Source organism: Chiroxiphia lanceolata, chromosome 21 (assembly GCF_009829145.1).
Source record: "Chiroxiphia lanceolata isolate bChiLan1 chromosome 21, bChiLan1.pri, whole genome shotgun sequence".
Taxonomy (NCBI): domain Eukaryota; kingdom Metazoa; phylum Chordata; class Aves; order Passeriformes; family Pipridae; genus Chiroxiphia; species Chiroxiphia lanceolata.
Genome location: NC_045657.1, coordinates 5,717,915 through 5,735,929, shown reverse-complemented (window position 1 = coordinate 5,735,929; position 18,015 = coordinate 5,717,915). Strand labels below are relative to the sequence as shown.

At 45.7% G+C, this 18,015-nt stretch overlaps 1 protein-coding gene across 3 annotated transcripts in view; it reads left to right on the top strand.

Moving 5' to 3' along the window:
- NUP188 (nucleoporin 188) overlaps nucleotides 1-18,015 on the top strand; it is a 26,377-nt gene extending 8,362 nt beyond the window's left edge. For all 3 annotated transcript variants that reach the window (XM_032707934.1, XM_032707936.1, XM_032707935.1), the window contains 32 exons: nucleotides 122-187; nucleotides 722-841; nucleotides 1,260-1,386; nucleotides 1,494-1,649; nucleotides 1,997-2,123; nucleotides 2,729-2,816; nucleotides 2,907-2,983; nucleotides 3,124-3,238; nucleotides 3,379-3,499; nucleotides 3,731-3,797; nucleotides 4,221-4,349; nucleotides 4,511-4,644; nucleotides 5,043-5,149; nucleotides 5,969-6,175; nucleotides 6,815-6,984; nucleotides 7,298-7,367; nucleotides 7,949-8,016; nucleotides 8,660-8,855; nucleotides 9,294-9,371; nucleotides 9,716-9,801; nucleotides 10,282-10,427; nucleotides 11,484-11,665; nucleotides 12,055-12,255; nucleotides 12,853-12,945; nucleotides 13,104-13,262; nucleotides 13,837-13,974; nucleotides 14,379-14,453; nucleotides 15,151-15,360; nucleotides 16,067-16,198; nucleotides 16,329-16,399; nucleotides 16,832-16,961; nucleotides 17,171-18,015. In XM_032707934.1, the coding sequence (XP_032563825.1) occupies nucleotides 122-187; nucleotides 722-841; nucleotides 1,260-1,386; nucleotides 1,494-1,649; nucleotides 1,997-2,123; nucleotides 2,729-2,816; nucleotides 2,907-2,983; nucleotides 3,124-3,238; nucleotides 3,379-3,499; nucleotides 3,731-3,797; nucleotides 4,221-4,349; nucleotides 4,511-4,644; nucleotides 5,043-5,149; nucleotides 5,969-6,175; nucleotides 6,815-6,984; nucleotides 7,298-7,367; nucleotides 7,949-8,016; nucleotides 8,660-8,855; nucleotides 9,294-9,371; nucleotides 9,716-9,801; nucleotides 10,282-10,427; nucleotides 11,484-11,665; nucleotides 12,055-12,255; nucleotides 12,853-12,945; nucleotides 13,104-13,262; nucleotides 13,837-13,974; nucleotides 14,379-14,453; nucleotides 15,151-15,360; nucleotides 16,067-16,198; nucleotides 16,329-16,399; nucleotides 16,832-16,961; nucleotides 17,171-17,341 (4,017 nt within the window). In that variant the 3' untranslated portion in view covers nucleotides 17,342-18,015. The remainder of the gene's footprint in view (nucleotides 1-121; nucleotides 188-721; nucleotides 842-1,259; nucleotides 1,387-1,493; nucleotides 1,650-1,996; nucleotides 2,124-2,728; nucleotides 2,817-2,906; nucleotides 2,984-3,123; nucleotides 3,239-3,378; nucleotides 3,500-3,730; nucleotides 3,798-4,220; nucleotides 4,350-4,510; nucleotides 4,645-5,042; nucleotides 5,150-5,968; nucleotides 6,176-6,814; nucleotides 6,985-7,297; nucleotides 7,368-7,948; nucleotides 8,017-8,659; nucleotides 8,856-9,293; nucleotides 9,372-9,715; nucleotides 9,802-10,281; nucleotides 10,428-11,483; nucleotides 11,666-12,054; nucleotides 12,256-12,852; nucleotides 12,946-13,103; nucleotides 13,263-13,836; nucleotides 13,975-14,378; nucleotides 14,454-15,150; nucleotides 15,361-16,066; nucleotides 16,199-16,328; nucleotides 16,400-16,831; nucleotides 16,962-17,170) is intronic.

Genomic DNA, 18,015 nt, shown 5'->3' with positions numbered 1-18,015 from the left:
TACATCTTGGTGGGCAAACATGAAAACTTAAATTCCAAAAATGTTGCAGAACTTGGTTGGGATGAAAACCCACTGTGTAAAGTAGCTTTGATATTTTTTTCCATCCTCTCTTCCTTTATAGGATATAATTGATGCTGCATGTGAAGTTCTGGCAGCTTCCAGCATTCCTCAGCTCTTCTGGAAGACGGTGAGTGTGTTGGCAAGTTGTTTGACCTACCTTGTTTATAACTAAGACCTGATAAAAGATTCTCTTATAGGAAAGGAACAGACTGGTAGTGTTTAGTTAGTTGGTTTCTAGGAGGGCCCAAGGAGCTAAAGTTCTTTTGCATCTATCTTTGATTTACTTTTGCCCTTTCCTGCCTTTTAGGTACAGCCTTGGCTTTACTCTTGAAAAGGATACTGGAGCGAGTTTTAATATAGGTGATAGCTGATAGCAGGGCTGGGGCTGCAAGGATTGAACTAACTGCTGGCAAAAGCATCCTGCTTATTTTTTGTTGCCACAGAATTAGGATGACATGTAGTGCCTTACAGTCTTACTTCTTGCCTTATACTTGCAGAACTGCCTCATGCTTTAGTCTGTGCAAGGACTGGAGTGATACTTTTGTGCATGATTAATGTTAAATGCACAGCTTAAAAAGGAACTGTAGCTTTGTGCTGTACTGAGACCCTTTTAGCTTTTCTTTTTAATAATAAGATATTTATTTTCTGTTTCCACCACCAGGAACCTACTGCAGGTCTGGGTATTATCCTGGACAGTGTGTGTGGGATGTTCCCCCATCTTCTCACTCCCCTCCTTCAGCTGCTCCAAGCCCTTGTATCTGATAAATCTACTGCAAAAAAGGTACAGGATCTCTCTTGGTGTTTGGGAGGTGATTTATTCCAAGACAGGGATGAAATGCTCTGTGATTCTTTCCATTACTTGTGCTTACCTCAGTTGCAGTCTTAGGTAACAGACATTAGCCCTGTGCTGTTGCAGGACTCTGTTGTCTAGCTTTTAGAAATCTTTCCAAGCCTAGTGGCTCAAGATGAAGATGCTGACTAGTTTTTACGTGGTGCTTTACTGATAAGAAGTTCTTGATTCATTAGATGAGACTTGTCTGGACACGTGGGCTGTGTAATAATGTTTTGGTAGGGTCGATGCATTAGAAGAATATTGTACATAAAACCAAAACTTGCTGATTCCTGGAGATGACCTGGTTGATTAATATTTAAGAAGCTCTGGCTCTTTGGCTGTATTGTTGAAGCTCTCTCTGGTGCAGGTATACAGTTTCCTGGATAAAATGTCCTTCTATATTGAACTGTACAAGCATAAACCTCCGGATGTGATCTCCCATGAAGACGGGACACTGTGGCGAAGACAGGCCCCAAAGCTGCTCTATCCTCTTGGTAAGGAAACTGCACTTCTTTTCTTATTGAAATGCTTTGGGGAATTCAGTTCTTTACCTGGCTTATAACTAATTTGTGACTTTTTCATCTGCTTTTTCGATCTTTAGGATTAGGTCAAACAAATCTACGGATACCTCAGGGAACAGTGGGCCAGGTGATGCTGGATGATCGGGCTTATTTGGTACGGTGGGAGTATTCCTACAGCAGCTGGACACTGTTCACCTGTGAGATTGAGATGCTGCTCCATGTTGTATCAACAGCAGGTGAGACAGGCTGGGAGTATAAAAGAATAAATCATTATTAATTGGTATCGATTAGAGGTTAGTAGTAGGACTGAATACTTTTGAAAGAGCGTGGAATGTTTTACCAGAGACCTGACAATGATGATTATTCTGTAAAATTCACTGCAAAAAAAATTCACTACATGGTAAGACCATGTAGTGAGGCAAGATACATTTTAGATGAGGAGAGAGTTGAGATAAATAAAATAAATGTTTTTCGCTATGGGGAATGACCATGGAGGCTTGTGGTGAGAATAATGTTCATTGTTCCAGGTTTGATTACTGCTTAAGTACAGTTTTGCATTCCAGTGTTGGTTTTCTTTACCCAGATGTGATTCAGCATTGCCAGAGGGTCAAGCCCATAATTGATCTGGTTCATAAAGTGATCAGCACTGATGCATCAATAGCAGATTGCCTTCTTCCAATCACATCACGGATCTACATGCTCCTGCAGAGGTGAGTCACTGCCAGCAGAGGTACCTGAGCAGGTACAGTGAGCTGGAACAATGGCTAATTACTGATTTTTACCAAGAGCTTTGCAAGAAGTGTCAGTGCTTGAACTCCCCAAGACTGGTGTTCAGCTCTCAAGACTGTTCTGCCTACACACTGTTTGCAGCAGAATGCCCCCCTTCCACCTCTTTCCTGAATGTTGTGCAGTTTTACCCATTTAAAGGCAGTTTTTATTGGTACCTACATTTACATGGAAGGGGGATAAAACATAGTGTTAGAGCAGTAACTCCTGGGTGTTAAAACAGTTGTACTTATTAGCTCCTCCTGGAGTTAATTGCCAGGGAATTAATGTTCTGCTGTATAATTATTGTTCTCTGTGACAGCCTGCTGTCTTGCCAGCCTTGCCTCTGGCAGTAAATTGATCTGACTCAGGTGTGAGGGGGAGGTGGGAAGTCTAGACTGAAAGTGCAGACTCTGCTGTCTGTATTTACCTGCTTAGATGTTATACATGTGTTCTTCAGTGAGAGAGAAGCTTTTTTGATTAAAAAACCCAGTAAATAGGCTAGACCACAGGTGGCAGTGCATTTCATGCTTGTGTTTCTCTTTTGTAGGCTAACAACTGTAATCTCTCCCCCTGTGGATGTTATTGCCTCTTGTGTCAACTGTTTGACAGTCCTGGCTGCTCGGATGCCAGCCAAGGTGAGGGAAGGACCTGTTTTTGCTGGGTGTGAGAACTGGTAGACATTTATAGGTGAATGAGAGGGAATATCTGTACCTTTTCTCATGCAGGTTTGGACTGACCTTCACCACACAGGGTTCTTACCATTTGTTGCCAATCCACTGTCCAGTATGAATCACATGATTAGGTATTCATGATCCCTCCCCACTTTTTTTGCCTGACATGTCATAAGAACTTTTTCCCAGTGTGCAGTCTCTGCACCTGGCATCTCTCACTCGTGTCAGAATCCTGCTATTCATGTGATGAACCCTCTTGCTCCTTCCACAGTGCAGAGGGAATGAATGCTGGGGGCTATGGGAACCTCTTGATGAGCATAGAACAGCCCCAGGGCGAGTACAGTGTCACCATCTCCTTCCTGAACCTCGTGACAACCCTTGTCCGGGTGAGTGCTGCTGGAATGCTCTGATGTGACACCAGCTATGAGCTGGTGTGATTGGGAAGTGACATAAGGCATATCTTCCTGCAACAGTTTTCTTGTCCTTTGTCCCCCTCCTGGTTAAATAACATTTCTGTTTCTCTTAGGGACAACTTGGTAGCACCCGGAGGCAAGGCCTTGTGCCCTGCATCGTGTTTGTCCTGAAGGAGATGTTACCAAATTACCACAAATGGAGATACAACTCTCATGGAGTGAGAGAGAAAATCGGTAAGGATCTTGAAGGAGGAAGAGGGAGGAGAATGGAATAGAAAGGATCACCTGCCTTCTCAACAGAATACGTGAATTTTTCTTTTTTTTTTATCATACGTTTTCTAGCAGCCATTTGGGATTTGTATTGTATGTCTTCTGGTATTGTTAGATGCCGTGATTTGTTTGAAAATAGTAGGAACTAGGCAGAAGTTCTCCAAACCTGACTGACCCATTTTATCTCTGTTTTAGGGTGCCTAATTCTGCAGCTAATCCATGCTATACTGAATTTATGCCCTGAAATGGATCCTCGCAGCAGGTAAGACAAGTGATGGGTGTCAGATCTGCACTAACCTGGTAACAGTGCAGAATTCACTATTATTCTGTGTCAGTTTTGAAATGCAAACAACTAGGAGGGAGCTGGCATAGCTGTGTAGTGCTGGTTTCAGCTCTTTGCTGCATTACTGAGTACAGGAAGGGTAGAAAAAGATTAGGGACAGACGAAACCACAGAGGTTTCTGGAACACCTGGTGAAAAGGAGAAAAAAGGACCTAGATTTCCTGGGACAGACTGCCATCCACTTTTCCTATTTGGTGTAGCTGCTGTCATGAAAGTAGAAGGGAGAATAAAGGAAAGGACAGTGGGGGTGTAGAAATGAAGAGGTTACTTTGTGGTAGTTTTCTAAGTCCTATGTAGCAAAATCCTGCTCCTCGTGACTCTGTCCTGTGTTTGTGTGTCCCAGCAATGCTCCCAGCTTGCAGTCCTTGTGCATCTTCAGCCTGGCCAACACGGAGGCAGGGCAAGCTGTCATCAACATCATGGGCATTGGGGTGGACACCATTGACATGGTGATGGCCTCCCAGTCCAGCAGGTGAGTGGGGTGTGGCTGTTTTGGCATCTTCTGTGTGCCGACATGACACTCTGAGTGAAAACATAACCCCCCATGGAGTGCTGAGTTTCCTCTTTGAATGTTGTGCAAATAATAAGTGTGGATTGTCAACACAGTGACTTTGGTTTCCTTTGGGAACACAGTGATGAGTCCCAAGGCCAGGGGCAGCTGCTGATCCAGACAGTTAAGCTGGCGTTCTCCGTCACCAACAACGTCATCCGGCTCAAACCCCCGTCCAGTGTGGTGTCTCCACTGGAGCAGGCACTCACTCAGCATGGTGGGTATTCCTCCCTGGGGCAGCCTGGGGAGCTGTGCTTTTGGGTTCTTTGCAAATACCAGTGTGTGTCTCACTACAAACAGTAGTTAAGGTTTCCAAAAAGTGCTTGCTAGTGATGGGAGGAGGACTCTTCTCCCTCCTCTGAGGCATTCTGCCCCGCTGGGACAGCTTCTAAAGGATTAATCAAACATGGCTTATTGTTTGATGCTTTGTAATGGGATTAGTGTAATTACAGAGTATACTAAATCAACTGCCATTAGTGCCTCTGGCTGGCCCCAGGCCTTGTTCTTTTGGGAGAACAACCTAGTTCCCACTTTCTGCTGCGGAAATCATTATTTGGTAAATAGTTATGTCTTGTTGCTCTTTCTTCTCTTTGATTTCGGTTGTGTTCTCTCCAGGTGCTCATGGAAACAATCTCATTGCTGTCTTGGCCAAATACATCTACCACAAGCACGACCCTGCGCTCCCACGCCTGGCCATCCAGTTGCTCAAACGACTGGCTACGGTGAGATGAGACACACCAGTGCTCCTTTGCTTCTCCCCTTGTGACTGATTCCACCACTGAAATTCTTTCCAGATAATTTCTTCAGGCTTTTTTTTTATCAGGGAGCTTAATCAAGTCAGTTGAAGCAGGGTGGCCTGACAGCTGTAAGGCAGAGCACATCAAAAATCACCTAAAGGGCACTTTAGTTTTTTAACCTAATCTGCTGTTTTCAGAAGTCACTCAGCACTCACTGAGAAGTTTCCCATGAGTGGGATGTTATCTGCAAAGTATTTGCACCTCCAATTGATCTCTTCCCAATTTTTGAGCAACTTTATCTGAAGTCAGAATCTTAGATAAAATTTCTATGCCTTTCTGCCTGGAATTTTAACATCTTACTGCGAAGAGCATCCTATTTAAGTTTTTATTAGGACCTTTCAAATTTTAGACTTACTAAGAAGCAGACTCTAGATTTACTAAGCCTTTTAGACTTCCTCTCTTTGGCTGCTAAACTTCTGAGTATTTGTAGTTTTCTTAAAGAATATAAATCCAGCTCTGGGTTTATTTATTTCAAGAAATACAATTCCAAAGCTGTTTTGCTCTTTCTAGTTTTTTTATAACCTGGGAGAAAGAGGTGAATGATAGACCAGAATTGCCAAAGACGAAAATTTGGATCACTTCGCAGCTTTCTTCCTGCTTAGTGGCAACTTACTTCTGAGTACCCCCTCACAGATTGAATATTGAATATTTTGGAGGTTCATGACAGTGCAGATCACCTCTTATACAGACAAGCATTCTGTACAGGGTGGTTATTTTTCCCTGGGGTGCTGTGTCCCTGTGCAGGTCGCTCCCATGTCCGTGTACGCCTGCCTGGGCAGCGATGCCGCCGCCATCCGCGACGCCTTCCTGACCCACCTGCAGAGCAGGATCGAGGACATGCGCATCAAGGTCATGATCCTGGAGTTCCTCACCGTGGCTGTGGAGACACAGCCTGGGCTCATCGAGCTGTTTCTGAACTTGGAAGTGAAGGATGGCAGCGATGGGTCAAAGGTACAACGGCAGATACTTGCCCAAGGCCTTTTCACAGTAGGATTACGGCACCGGTCTCTGAAATCTGGTAGCTCTTACTGTGTGCTTAATGTAAAGATAAATGCAGCTTGTGCTTGCAGTTAATGGATGTGGTGCCATCCCAGTTTTGCTTTTCCTTATAACCGAAGAGAAACTCCCCCAATATTTCAAGGCAGATACTGAGTTAGCATAATAACACGTGCTGAGTCAGACCAAGGATACCTGTGACCCACTCTTGACTCTCTGTGGGGGTGTTCTTTAAGTACCCTTAAAACACTCATCTGTGATGCTCTGGCTGTGAGAAAGCTGAAGATTGGCTACAACGGACAATATAATTTTCCAGAATACCCACTCTGGTGCTTTGCAGTTCAAGGTCTGGGACCTTTTGAAGGCACTTGGCCACACTAAGTCTCAGTTTAGCTTACATTCTATTTCCCAATAAATTTTTTTTGTGTCTCCTGTGCTGTGACTGCGTTCCTTGTGGTCCTATATAAAATACATGACAGCATCATATACTCAGATTTGTTTCTCTCTATAAGTGGAATTAAGCACATTGTGCTCTGACAGGTGCCTACACAGTGGTCCCGTGGTGACGTAACCTCCTGTTTCCTTTTGCTTTAGGAGTTCAGCTTGGGGGAGTGGAGTTGCCTCCAAGTGGTCTTGGAGCTGATTGACTCCAAGCAGCAGGAGAGGTACTGGTGCCCTCCCCTCCTGCACAGAGCTGCCATCGCCTTCCTGCACGCCCTGTGGCAGGACCGGCGCGACAGCGCCATGCTCGTGCTGAGGACAAAGTGAGTTGGGCCTTTTCTACAAGGCATTGTCCTTCCCTTTCTCCAAAAGTTTGGTTCATTGCACTTTTCAGGGACATTTACATCTTAGACTTTGCGTGCCCTGCCTCAAAGCCCATACAGTGTGTGGGTTTTGAGCTTGGAAGATGAGAAGCCCCCCTGTGCACGTTCAGAAGCAAATATCTTTCTGTTTCTTTCATACAAAGCTATATAAATTTGTGTTTACCAAAGCATGTTTTCTGTAAAGTTTGAAGTTGTCAAAATGCTGCTAGGTCTGGGGGAGGTAACTGATGGTACTTCTGTATGTATCTTTTAGACCAAAGTTTTGGGAAAATTTAACTAATCCCCTCTTTGGGACCCTTCCTCCGCCTTCCGAATCATCAGAGGTGAGTTACATCCAAACAAAGTGAAGGGAGTTGTGCACTTCTCAGAAATGGTTTCTAAGTGATGTGTGTGGCTGTTCCCTCTGCTTGCGGCTTTCTGTGATTAAGTGGGTTAAACACAGGACATGAAGTGAATGTTTTCTGGCTTTGCAGAGACTGTACAGCCATGAACTGTCTTTTGGAATTCTCTGCTCTTAATTCACATGTCAGACAAAAATAGATGTTTCCTGACAGCTGTGGTGACACTCACTGGGTGGAAGTTGTGCTGTCTGAATTGTATCCATAGCTCAGGCTGACTGGTATCACAGAGGAATAGATCAGGTTCTTGTTATTCTTCCTTTCTGTGGGAGTTTTTCCCTTCTGTGGGAGAAGGCCCAGTGCTCTCAGAGTTTGAACTCTGCTCTGAACACAGCATTCTGTCCTTACTGTCACCAGTCCATGGTCAAATGACATAACTATTTCTACTGTGGGAGAAACAAGTCTCCTGCACTACTGGAATATTAGTCATCCCAAGTGATAGGGATAAATCAGAATTCCACTTACTCTTCAGAGCTCAGATTTTGCTTTTTTTTTTGTCTTTATAGCTCAGTGTCTTGGATACCTGTGCCTTAATCATGAAAATTATCTGTTTGGAGATCTACTATGTTGTCAAGTGAGTCTTTGGGAGTTTCTCCCTCATCCCTGTACTTCTTAATTATCTAAACTCTGTGTGTTAACTCTTGACAGACCATGTGGGCTTTGAGGCACAAAGCACATGTAATCCTATGAAAATGTGGGAGTGATTTATGAACACATTGCAAGCATGCATTTCAGATTCTTGCAATCACTAGTTGCAGAAAGATATTAGTCTTTTTGCAGAAAGATATTGCAGAAAGATATTAGTCTTTTTGCAGCCTTTAGGTGAGAATGTATTAGTATTTTCCTTGTATCCTAGAATGAGAATATACAGTATTTGTTAAAACTAATTGTCAACTAAGCTAACTAAACCTTCTGTATTGGTTGCTGAATCACATTTAGTAGTTTTCTCCCACTTGATTTGTTTTCCTGAACGTAACTGACATTGAATATGTTGAAAAGTTAGGATTAACTAAAATCTCTGCTTAAAAAAAAAAATCATAGATTTTCTTCAGAGATCATGTTTTTCCTTCACATTTGATGCAAAAAGTGGGATTCCCTGCACAGGTCTAATATGTGGAAAACCCTTCACTTGCAAGCTGTGTCCCTGAATCTCAGAAGAAGTGTATTTTCTGACCCAAGAATAAATGAAGATAAACTTCTCCTCTTGATTTGGTCAGGGGCTCACTGGATCAGTCCCTGAAAGACACGCTGAAGAACTTCTCCACCAAAAAGCGCTTTGCCTACTGGTCAGAGTACGTGAAGTCACTGGCACAACACGTGGCAGAGACCGAGGGCACCAGCTGTGCCTCTGTGACAGAGTATCAGATGCTCATCTCGGCCTGGAGGATGCTGCTCATCATCTCCACAAGCCATGTAAGGGCTGCCTCTTGCCTGGCATGACAATCTGATACTAACATTTTGAATAATTCAGTGTCAACAGCTAAGAATTCACTGGTTTTCCTTTCAGTTTTGTAGTATATGTGATTTCAACACACGTTGGCACGAGCGTGGCGCAAGAGGTTAGAGCACATTGTCTGTCTGAGCAGAGGAGGGAGGTAGTAAATAATTTTTAGAGCAATTCTCAGTAATTAGGTAACGCTGAAGAGCTTTTTCTGAGTCGAGTGAGGCAGGGAGGCACCATTAGGGAATTAATCATTGCTGACTTCTTGCCTGTGGTTAATGAAGAACTTCAGTGATTTCTCTAAAACTCATCAGCTGCAAAATTTGGGGAATTCTAAAAGTGATAGATGTTAGGCTGCTAAGAAGATGCATCTTTTATTGTGCTTGTTTGATTTTTCTCTTTGGATCTAGGCGGATATCATGCACCTGACTGATTCTGCAGTTCATGAGCAGTTGTTTCTGGACGTGCTAAATGGCACCAAGGTTTTGGTAGGTGCTGCTTCCTATCAGCTCTTTCATTTTCTAATTGTTCATCTTCTTTGTATTATGAGGGGTTCTCTTGCTGTCATAGAGCTTTTTAGACCCGTGAAATTGGGCTGAAACAAAGTGTCTCTTCCTGAACTGATAAGCTGCTTATAAATCTTTATTTTGCATGTGTCATTCTTGTCATCACTGAATGGACCCGTGAGGGTCCTGGCTCTGGCCCCCTCAGTGCTGCTGAAGAACAAACCTGGTCATTTGGTGGCAGTGCTTGGGATGAGCATTTCTGGGCTTAGAATTTCTGAAGTGTTTTTACATGTTGCAGCTGTAACTCTTGCAGTATTTCTCCTTAGCTCCAGGTTCCCATGTCAGTGGCCTGCCTGCAGCTCGGCTCTATGCTGTGTACCCTTCTTCTGATCCTGCTCAAACAGTGGAAGAGGTGGGTATTTTGTTTGTTAATTTTTAGTCACTGCTGGAAGTAAAATCTTGGGAGGTTATGTTTAAGTCTTTTGCTCTAGAGAGATGCCCATAGTGATCTGGGGAGGAAACTTAAACCTTCTCATAGAATTTTCTTTTGGGATGTAAAATGTTCCTAGGTTGTTGTTGAAATTCAAAGGAATCTCTAGTAGCAATACAGTTTATGGTTTGGCTTTCTGCTTGCTGGTGAAAAGTATCAAAAGAGCTTTTGTGATGGTTAGTCCTGCATTCTCACTCTCATTCTCACAGTGAAGGGAAAATGCATTCTCTCATTCTGTGGAATGTCTTTAGTGAGATCCAGGTGGTGACTTAAACTTTACTTTGGAAGAACTGCTTTTATTTGTGTGGATCATGTAACTTATGATCCACACAGCTCAGTCAAGCCAGTATATTTATTGAGGGATCTTGTCTAATCTGAAGAGCTCTCCCTTTTTGTTGTCAGCGAGTTGAGTTCTGTGGATAAAATCATAAACTCCTTGACGCAGATTCTGGAGGGAGTGCTACAGGCAGATCAGCAGATGATGGAGAAAACCAAAGCCAAAGTGTTCTCAGCTCTTATCACTGTCCTGCAAATGAAGGAGATGAAAGGTGAGGTGGTGCATGTGCAGGGCTGAGCACACCCTGCACCCAGTGTGTCCAAGAGGAGCATGTGTGTGGTGCTGGTGGGTAGTGCAGGGTGCTGAAGGGAGTCACCAACCTGTGGGACTTTTCACCTTTTTTTTTCCTTGCCTTAGCTAGTTTTGGAAAGAGATGAGGTTTATCATTCACATTGTGTCTGTGTCTTCCCTTCTCTTGTCTTTCCCTGACAGTCACCTCTGTGTTTGATCAGTTTGGTTCCCATGTGATTTTGGAAATACCTCAGCGGGTGTGGGAGGGACACCCTGGTCAGGCTCTCTCACAGAGGGAATGAATTTCTAGTTAGAAATAACAGAAGACCCAAACACTAGAAAGGGTTTGTACATTTTGTTACAAAATGACATGTTTCTGACATTGCAGTAGCACTTGAAGACCCTCAGTGGAGTCTGAGCAGTATTTCCCTGTACAGCACATACAAAAGCACTGTGATGAGAAGTGTCAGCTTGTCTGTGTGTTCCTTGTCCCACTGCTTGGGCCCTGCCAGCCCACATGTTTTGGAAAATAGATAGAAAGTGGAAGGTTGGGTTGCTTTTAATTGTTTTTCTTTGCTGTTGAATTTGAGTTTGTAGTCATGCTGGTAAAAGGTGGTGCAATTTATTATAACAGTTTTGATAAGAATGTAATATTTATATGGATTCACAGAGCACAGACTGCACCCAATCTGCATGGGCCAATACCAGAAATCTGGAGCAATTGGTGGGAATTGCTATAAGGAGCAGTTATGGAATAATACATCCATAGTAGTGCTTGATTTGTGCTTTGACATGAGTTCATATGACTTCTGGGTAAAACTACATGGTTTTGTTATCCAGATGACCATTTCATCCCTTATTATATCCTCCTAGACTCAGTTATCTAACTTAGTCACAGTTCATCACATTCTGTTGAAATGAGAGAGCAGAATAAACACTTAACTCCAAGAAATGTGGCTCAGTGATGCTGTCAGTTAAACTGGGAACCCGAGTACAGGGACTGTGTGTTAACTGGTGTCTGTTGTGTGTGTCACAGTGAGTGACATCCCCCAGTACTCCCAGCTGGTGCTGAGTGTGTGTGAGACACTCCAGGATGAGGTCATTGCCCTGTTTGACCAGACTCGGCACAGCCTGACCTCGGGAGAGGCTGCAGATGACAAGGACAGTATGGAGACGGACGATGCCTCCCGAGTGAAGCACAAAGACCAGCGAGATGGGGTAAAGGACCTGTTCCTCTGTTCTGCAACCTGGTTTCTTCTCTCTAGGCAAAAGTTTCATGATGCTTGGAACAACTTTCCCTTGCAGCCTGATGCCTCCAAAGGAAGTGTCAGCAGTTTCTGTTTCAGAATCACTCCATGTCTTTTTGCTCATTTCAGTCTGGGAAATCAGCTGTTGCTGCCTCTCCTTCAGATCTAAAAAATATTGTCACGAGTGTTAATACAACCACCAAGGGGTGTGCAGAGTGTAATGTGAGAGATTAAGAGGCCTTAATTTATGATTCTGAGAATGACTGAAGTTTAGGTTGTGTTAGTAAATGCTTTTGAGATTTCTCTTGATACTCATATCAGCCCTGTAACCCCTGTATCTGGTTCTCCTTGTCACTGAAGGTGTGTGTCCTGGGTCTGCATCTGGCCAAGGAGCTCTGTGAGGTGGATGAAGATGGAGACTACTGGCTGCAGATTACTAGGAAAGTCCCTGTGCTTCCTACTATCTTTGCTGCATTGGAGATCAGCCTGAGAGTTAAACAAAACCTTCACTTCACAGAGGCCTCTTTACATTTGCTGCTGACCTTAGCAAGGACTCAACAGGTGAGAGATGCAGAGGAGTGAGAGCACATGGCTGTACACTTTGAATAGGAGATGTATATTCATGAGTCTGTGATGCAGCTGAACAATGAGCTGTAGATAAAGGGGGTTTTTTTGGAAGCTGGGAAGCACTAGGTCCTGTATGTACACCTGCTTAGTGTACCTGGCTCAGATGGAAGAGCTAAGCCAGCCAGGGCAAACCTGTCATTTAGAGCAGGCACTTTTTCTGAATGGAAAAAGTTAAACCAGCATTGAGTGTTTGATCCTGTTTCCTCATTAATTCTGATAAAGTGTTATTTATCTATTGCAAATTCAACTTGTGTGGGGCTTTAGGTGAAAGCAAGGTTGTTCCAAAGCCCTTTGCAAAGACGAGGTACATACCAGAGCAGGTGATAAATGGGATTGAGAGTACAGTTATGCAGGTTAGATTTTACTGTTGCTTTTCTTGATGTTGAACTTTTAACAGCATCAAAGCATGTGTAGATGAAAGCTCTCTAAAAGGTCAGTGACAGTGCAAAGGACAGAAATACCTAATGCAAAACAAGTCTCTTCAGTCTCAGGGAGGCAGATTCCAGCAGCAGTTTGTTCTGTGTCTTGTAGGGAGCAGCAGCAATGGCTGGAGCTGGTGTCACCCAGAGTGTCTGCCTGCCCCTCCTGAGCGTGTACCAGCTCAGCACAAACGGAGCCATTCAGGTGGGTGCTGCTTCCTTCCATGTGGGAATGTGCCCAGAGAGCTCCCCATGCCCTGCCTTGTGGGCTGTGGCTGGAGCAGTGCCACCCTTAGTGACTGGAGGCTCCTGGAGTGGCATGGAGGGAAATAAGTGGCTTGTTCTTGCGTGTGATTTGTTCAGACATCTGCCTCATCCCGAAAGTCTCTGGATGCCCCCTCCTGGCCTGGGGTCTATCGTCTCTCCATGTCCCTCATGGAACGCCTGCTCAAAACACTGAGATACAACTTCCTGACAGAAGCGCTGGACTTCGTGGGTGTCCATCAGGAGAGGATCCTTCAGGTAGGTCACAGACTCCCTCTGGGATGGTTTGCTTGGCTTCTCTGTCCCAATAACAGTGGAAAGATGTCAGAAAACAGCATGACAAAGAGGCTCCTGCCTCAGGAAGGGTCACAGTGGAAGTAACACGACAGTGGGAGAAGGAGGACAGAATGCACAAGCCATGCAGTCAGGCAGGGGTGATTGTTATGGTACCTGTTAGAGCTGGACAGTCCCATCTGCTCATCTCTTCACTCCTGGGGTTGTAACTTTGCTACAGGTGTTTAATATACCAACTCAAGAGTAGCAGAAGTGGGAGTTTGAGAGGAGCTCACTTTGTGGCCGTGGCTCTGGAAAGAAAAGTACAGGAGCCGTTCTTGGAGGTGGCTTCAGCTCAGCCTGGCTCAGATAATGCTGTGGTGAGGGCTCAGTCACCATTGGGGTCAGCAAATTCTTGTGTCCTGCAATGCTGAAATACCTGTCCTGGCTGGACTGTGTCACTGCAGACTGCACCTTCAGCTTTTTTCTTCTAGAGGAAGGAGTGGGATTTTTGTGATTTGTCTATCGTGGCCTTGATTTACTTCTGTCTCCTTTGCAGTGCCTGAATGCAGTACGGACAGTACAGAGCTTGGCCTGTCTGGAGGAGGCAGATCACACTGTTGGCTTCATTCTTCAGCTCTCAAATTTCACAAAGGAATGGCATTTCCACCTGCCACAGCTTATGAGGGACATGCAGGTAGGAACCAGGATATACATTGCCTTGGAGTGCAGGGATTTGGATGTCTTGTGAGAAAATGGCACTATATCACCTTTTTATTATTGCTCTTTTAATAGGAACTTCAGATGAGATTATTTAAGTGTGTGTTCTATCAGTACCTTGTCTGAGTTGAGTGATGCAATAAAGAGAAGTTATAGCTTGGGAAAATAACTTGGAGAATTCAGTGGCTTACCCTTAGTTCTTAGTGCCAGGTGATTCCAAGAAAATACTGAGAAATGGAGAGACTGCATGGATCCTTTATGATCACAGTGCTCTCTTATGTATCCTTTATGATCACAGTGCTCTGTTTAACTGGATTTTCCAGCTTCCACACGTGAGTTTTGAGCTTTTAAGAGATTTCTCCCTGATCTTATTTATTTCAGGTGAATCTGTGTTACCTTTGTCAGGCCTGTACCTCCCTCCTGCACAGCCGCAAAATGCTCCAGCACTACCTGCAGGTGAGGATCCCAAACCAAACTGTGAGTTCAGTGTTGCCCATGCTCCCTGTTGGAAGGCAGATGTTATTGAATAACCAGGCTCTTGGATATTGAATGGATTGTTGGTAATCCCAGTGGGAATTACTGAGTCATCAACAGGTAGGATTTGTGTTTCTCCACAGTGAAAAAAAAAGCGTGCAAAGAGTAGTCTGGAGTCTAAAAGCCTCTGGGCAGAGTAAAGCCAGTCCTAGAGAACCAGCAGCCTGTGTTGAATGGTGCTGTTGTCCTTATACACTGCAGCAAGAGGCTGCATTGCTGTAGGACTCTGGAATGCCATTAATAAGCCACTGTTGCCCTGGTGTCCTTGATCTGATTTAATTTGTTCAAGGGACATAGTTCTTGTTCTTGGGACATCCTGAGATGCATGAGGTGGAGAAGATGCATTGCTGCTGCTGTGTTGTTTCAGCGTGGCTCAGGCTTGGTGTGCTGATTATTGTTTTCCTAAAATTGTTGAACCTAAACAGCCTCTGCTGCTGCCTCCCTGCAATGCAGAGCCTCCCCAGTCCATGCCAAGCGTAGATTCTCAGCTGGTGGCAGACTTTGGGAGCCTTTTTTCCTCATTCCCTTTATTCCCAGCATTTTTTTTCCCTCAAATCATTTGTCTTAGTGCAAAATAACCGTGTCGGTGTTCAGGACTTTCTTTTTTCTCTCTCTGCAGACAAAAAACGGCGATTCCCTTCCATCCAGTGTGACCCCCCGAGTGCAGCGGAATCCCCAGGCCTCCTCCAAACATCCCAGCCCCGAGTCAGAGGCAGCAGAGCAGAAGGCCCTGCTCACAGTGCAGTACAGCCTCCTGAAGATCCTCAGCAAGTCTCTTGCTGCCCTGCGCCACTTCACCCCCGATGTCTGCCAGATCCTCCTTGACCAGGTAGGGACAGAGGAGAGGGGCTGCTCCATGAAGGGGGGAGATTCCAGCATTTCCAGGGATGTTCTGGGTCTGTGTAGTGAGGCACAGTATGTCCTGCTTGAGACAGTGACCCCTGTCTGCTTCCTGCTGCACAAGAGCAGGAAGGCAGGACACGAGGAATTCCCACTGGGAATCAGACACTGGTCAGTGTGAAAGGAAGGCTTGGCCAAGCTTTTGTGGGACCTACACAACACTGTGTCTGTGTGACCTCACTGGAGGACAATAACCCAGTGGGTTTGTGCCCTCAGCACATATTCTTCAGGAAAGAATGCCCTTGCTATCCTCCCATTGTGGTGTGACCCAGTGGCTGGTCTCCAGGTTCAGAAAAGGAGGGTTTAATCCTTGACTCTGACAGTGTCCTGCTGCTGACTGTTGGATAGGGAACTTCCTTCTCCAGTGCCTCTGGGTACATACACCAGTGTGGAAGCAGTCAGTGCCTTGGTGTGCCAGTGATGGGAGCTGTGTGAGCAGAGCCATGGAGTCTGGTTGTGCAGCGCTGCACAGAACACTTCACTGCTCCATCTGTACACCTGAGACTTGTGAAATTATCACAGTGCTTCTGTTTCTCCATATAAAAAGCATAATGAGGGACTGGATATTCCTGTTCCTATGGCAACAACACGCTCATGGTCTCGAGGGTCTCACACCTCTTTCTGTGTCTCTGCAGTCACTGGACCTTGCTGAATACAACGTGCTCTTCGTCTTGAGTTTCACCACACCAGCCTTCGACTCGGACGTCGCCCCTTCCTTTGGGACCCTCCTGGCCACAGTCAACGTGGCCCTGAACATGCTGGGAGAGGTACTGCCCTTTCCTGTCTGGGAGCACAGCAGGTCCAGCAACCCCAGGGTGGTCCTTCAGCTCATACTTTGAAGAGCAGTAGTTCTTTTTTATCTCCTGTCTCTAATGCCTGTTTTTTTTCCCCTCCAAGCTGGATAAGAAGAAGGAACCTTTCCCTCAGGCTGCAGGGCTGAATATGCAAGAGGGAACCAAAACCCTCAAGTAAGTTTCTAATTATTTGATGTAGTCAGGGCCAAGCAGCAGAACCCAGAGCTCCTCACATCAGAACTGAAGTTGAGAGGCATTTGTGTAGCTTCAGAGCTTCTCACTCTGAATCCAAGGACTTCAGCAGCTTTCCAAAGCAAGCAGGGTTTTTTTGGGGGGAGGATGTGTGAAGTCATCCCATCATAAATCAACCACTGAAGATGCAAGTAAAGAGGTGTTTGATGCGTATTTACTGGTACTTCTAAATCAGAGTTCCCTGCTGGCCACAGGGGTCTCTGGTCTGCAGAGCACAGCTTTTGGGCGTGGCTGCTTGAGCAGACTGTGCACAGTAACGCTGTTCCCTCATGTGTGTGTGTGTGTGAAGTCTTTCTATGAGCATTTGACCTGGAAGGTGTTGTGTGCTGACCTTTATTTGTGTTCTTTGCACAGGTCTCTGCTCATGTTTACAATGGAGAACTGTTTCTACCTGCTTATCTCCCAGGCCGTTCGGTACCTGCGGGACCCGGCCGTGCACCCCCGGGACAAGCAGCGGATGAAGCAGGAGCTCAGCTCAGAGCTGGTGAGCACCTTGTGCCCTCCTCTGTGTGGGGTCAGGGAGTCCTGTGGGAGAAGGTCACTTGTCTGTGGCTACCCAGTAAAGCCCAGCATGAATGAACAGCCTGGGGCTGCACATACTGGCACGTTCCTGTGCCACGGGAAGCTGGTTTGGGGAGGGAGAGGGCGTGTGGTGGGAAGAAGCTCTGACCTGTTCCACACTTCTGATTGCAGAGCACGCTGCTCTCCAGCCTGTCTCGTTACTTCCGCCGGGGTGGTCCCTCTTCACCTGCCAGCGGGGTCCTTCCCTCTCCCCAAGGAAAGTCTGCCTCCAAGCTGGGTCCAGAGGGGCAGGAGCCCTTGTTCCAGCTCGTGCAGGCCTTTGTCCGGCACGTGCAGAGATAGATTCTGTCCTGGCCCTGCCTCCCTTTTCAGGACCTGCAGCGGAACGATTCATGTCCACCACAGAAGGCATCACCTTTGGCAGAGCTGGAACAAGGACTGGGAAGGGAGGGAGGCCAGGTGTGGGCAGTGTTGTCACCCGAGCAGTGGGATCCCATGAACTCTTGCCACCCAGGAGCAGAGTGAATGTAAGGAGAGCCCAGAGCAGCTCTCCGGTGACCAGCCCGCGTGCACAGCCTGCTCACTCCCTCTGCCAGAGCATCCTGCCTGGGTACAAGCACTGAACAGTCAAAACCTTTATTTTTATAGCTTGTACCTCAGCTGGGGAAGCTGTGGCTGGATAGAGAGAGGAGACACTTTCTGCTGGGCATTAACTCTGCTCCTATCACAAGGTGCAATCTGCCTCTCCCGCACAGAGTCCAGCTAAGGCACACCAAGGGATCAGCCAGCAATTCAGAGACCATCTTTCTACTGCTATTTTTGTACTGAGTGGTTCAAGGCACGATGGTGTATGTGTGCTCACGCCTTCCCTTCACCCTGCAGTCTGTGTGTTGTGTGTGTTTCTGAAGAGCAAGGCCTCACTTAAGGTTTTTACGTCAAAATTCCATTGCTCCAGTCTTGCAGTTTTTTGTAACTGTGCCCTATTTATACTGATATTAAAACCTTTATAGACAGCA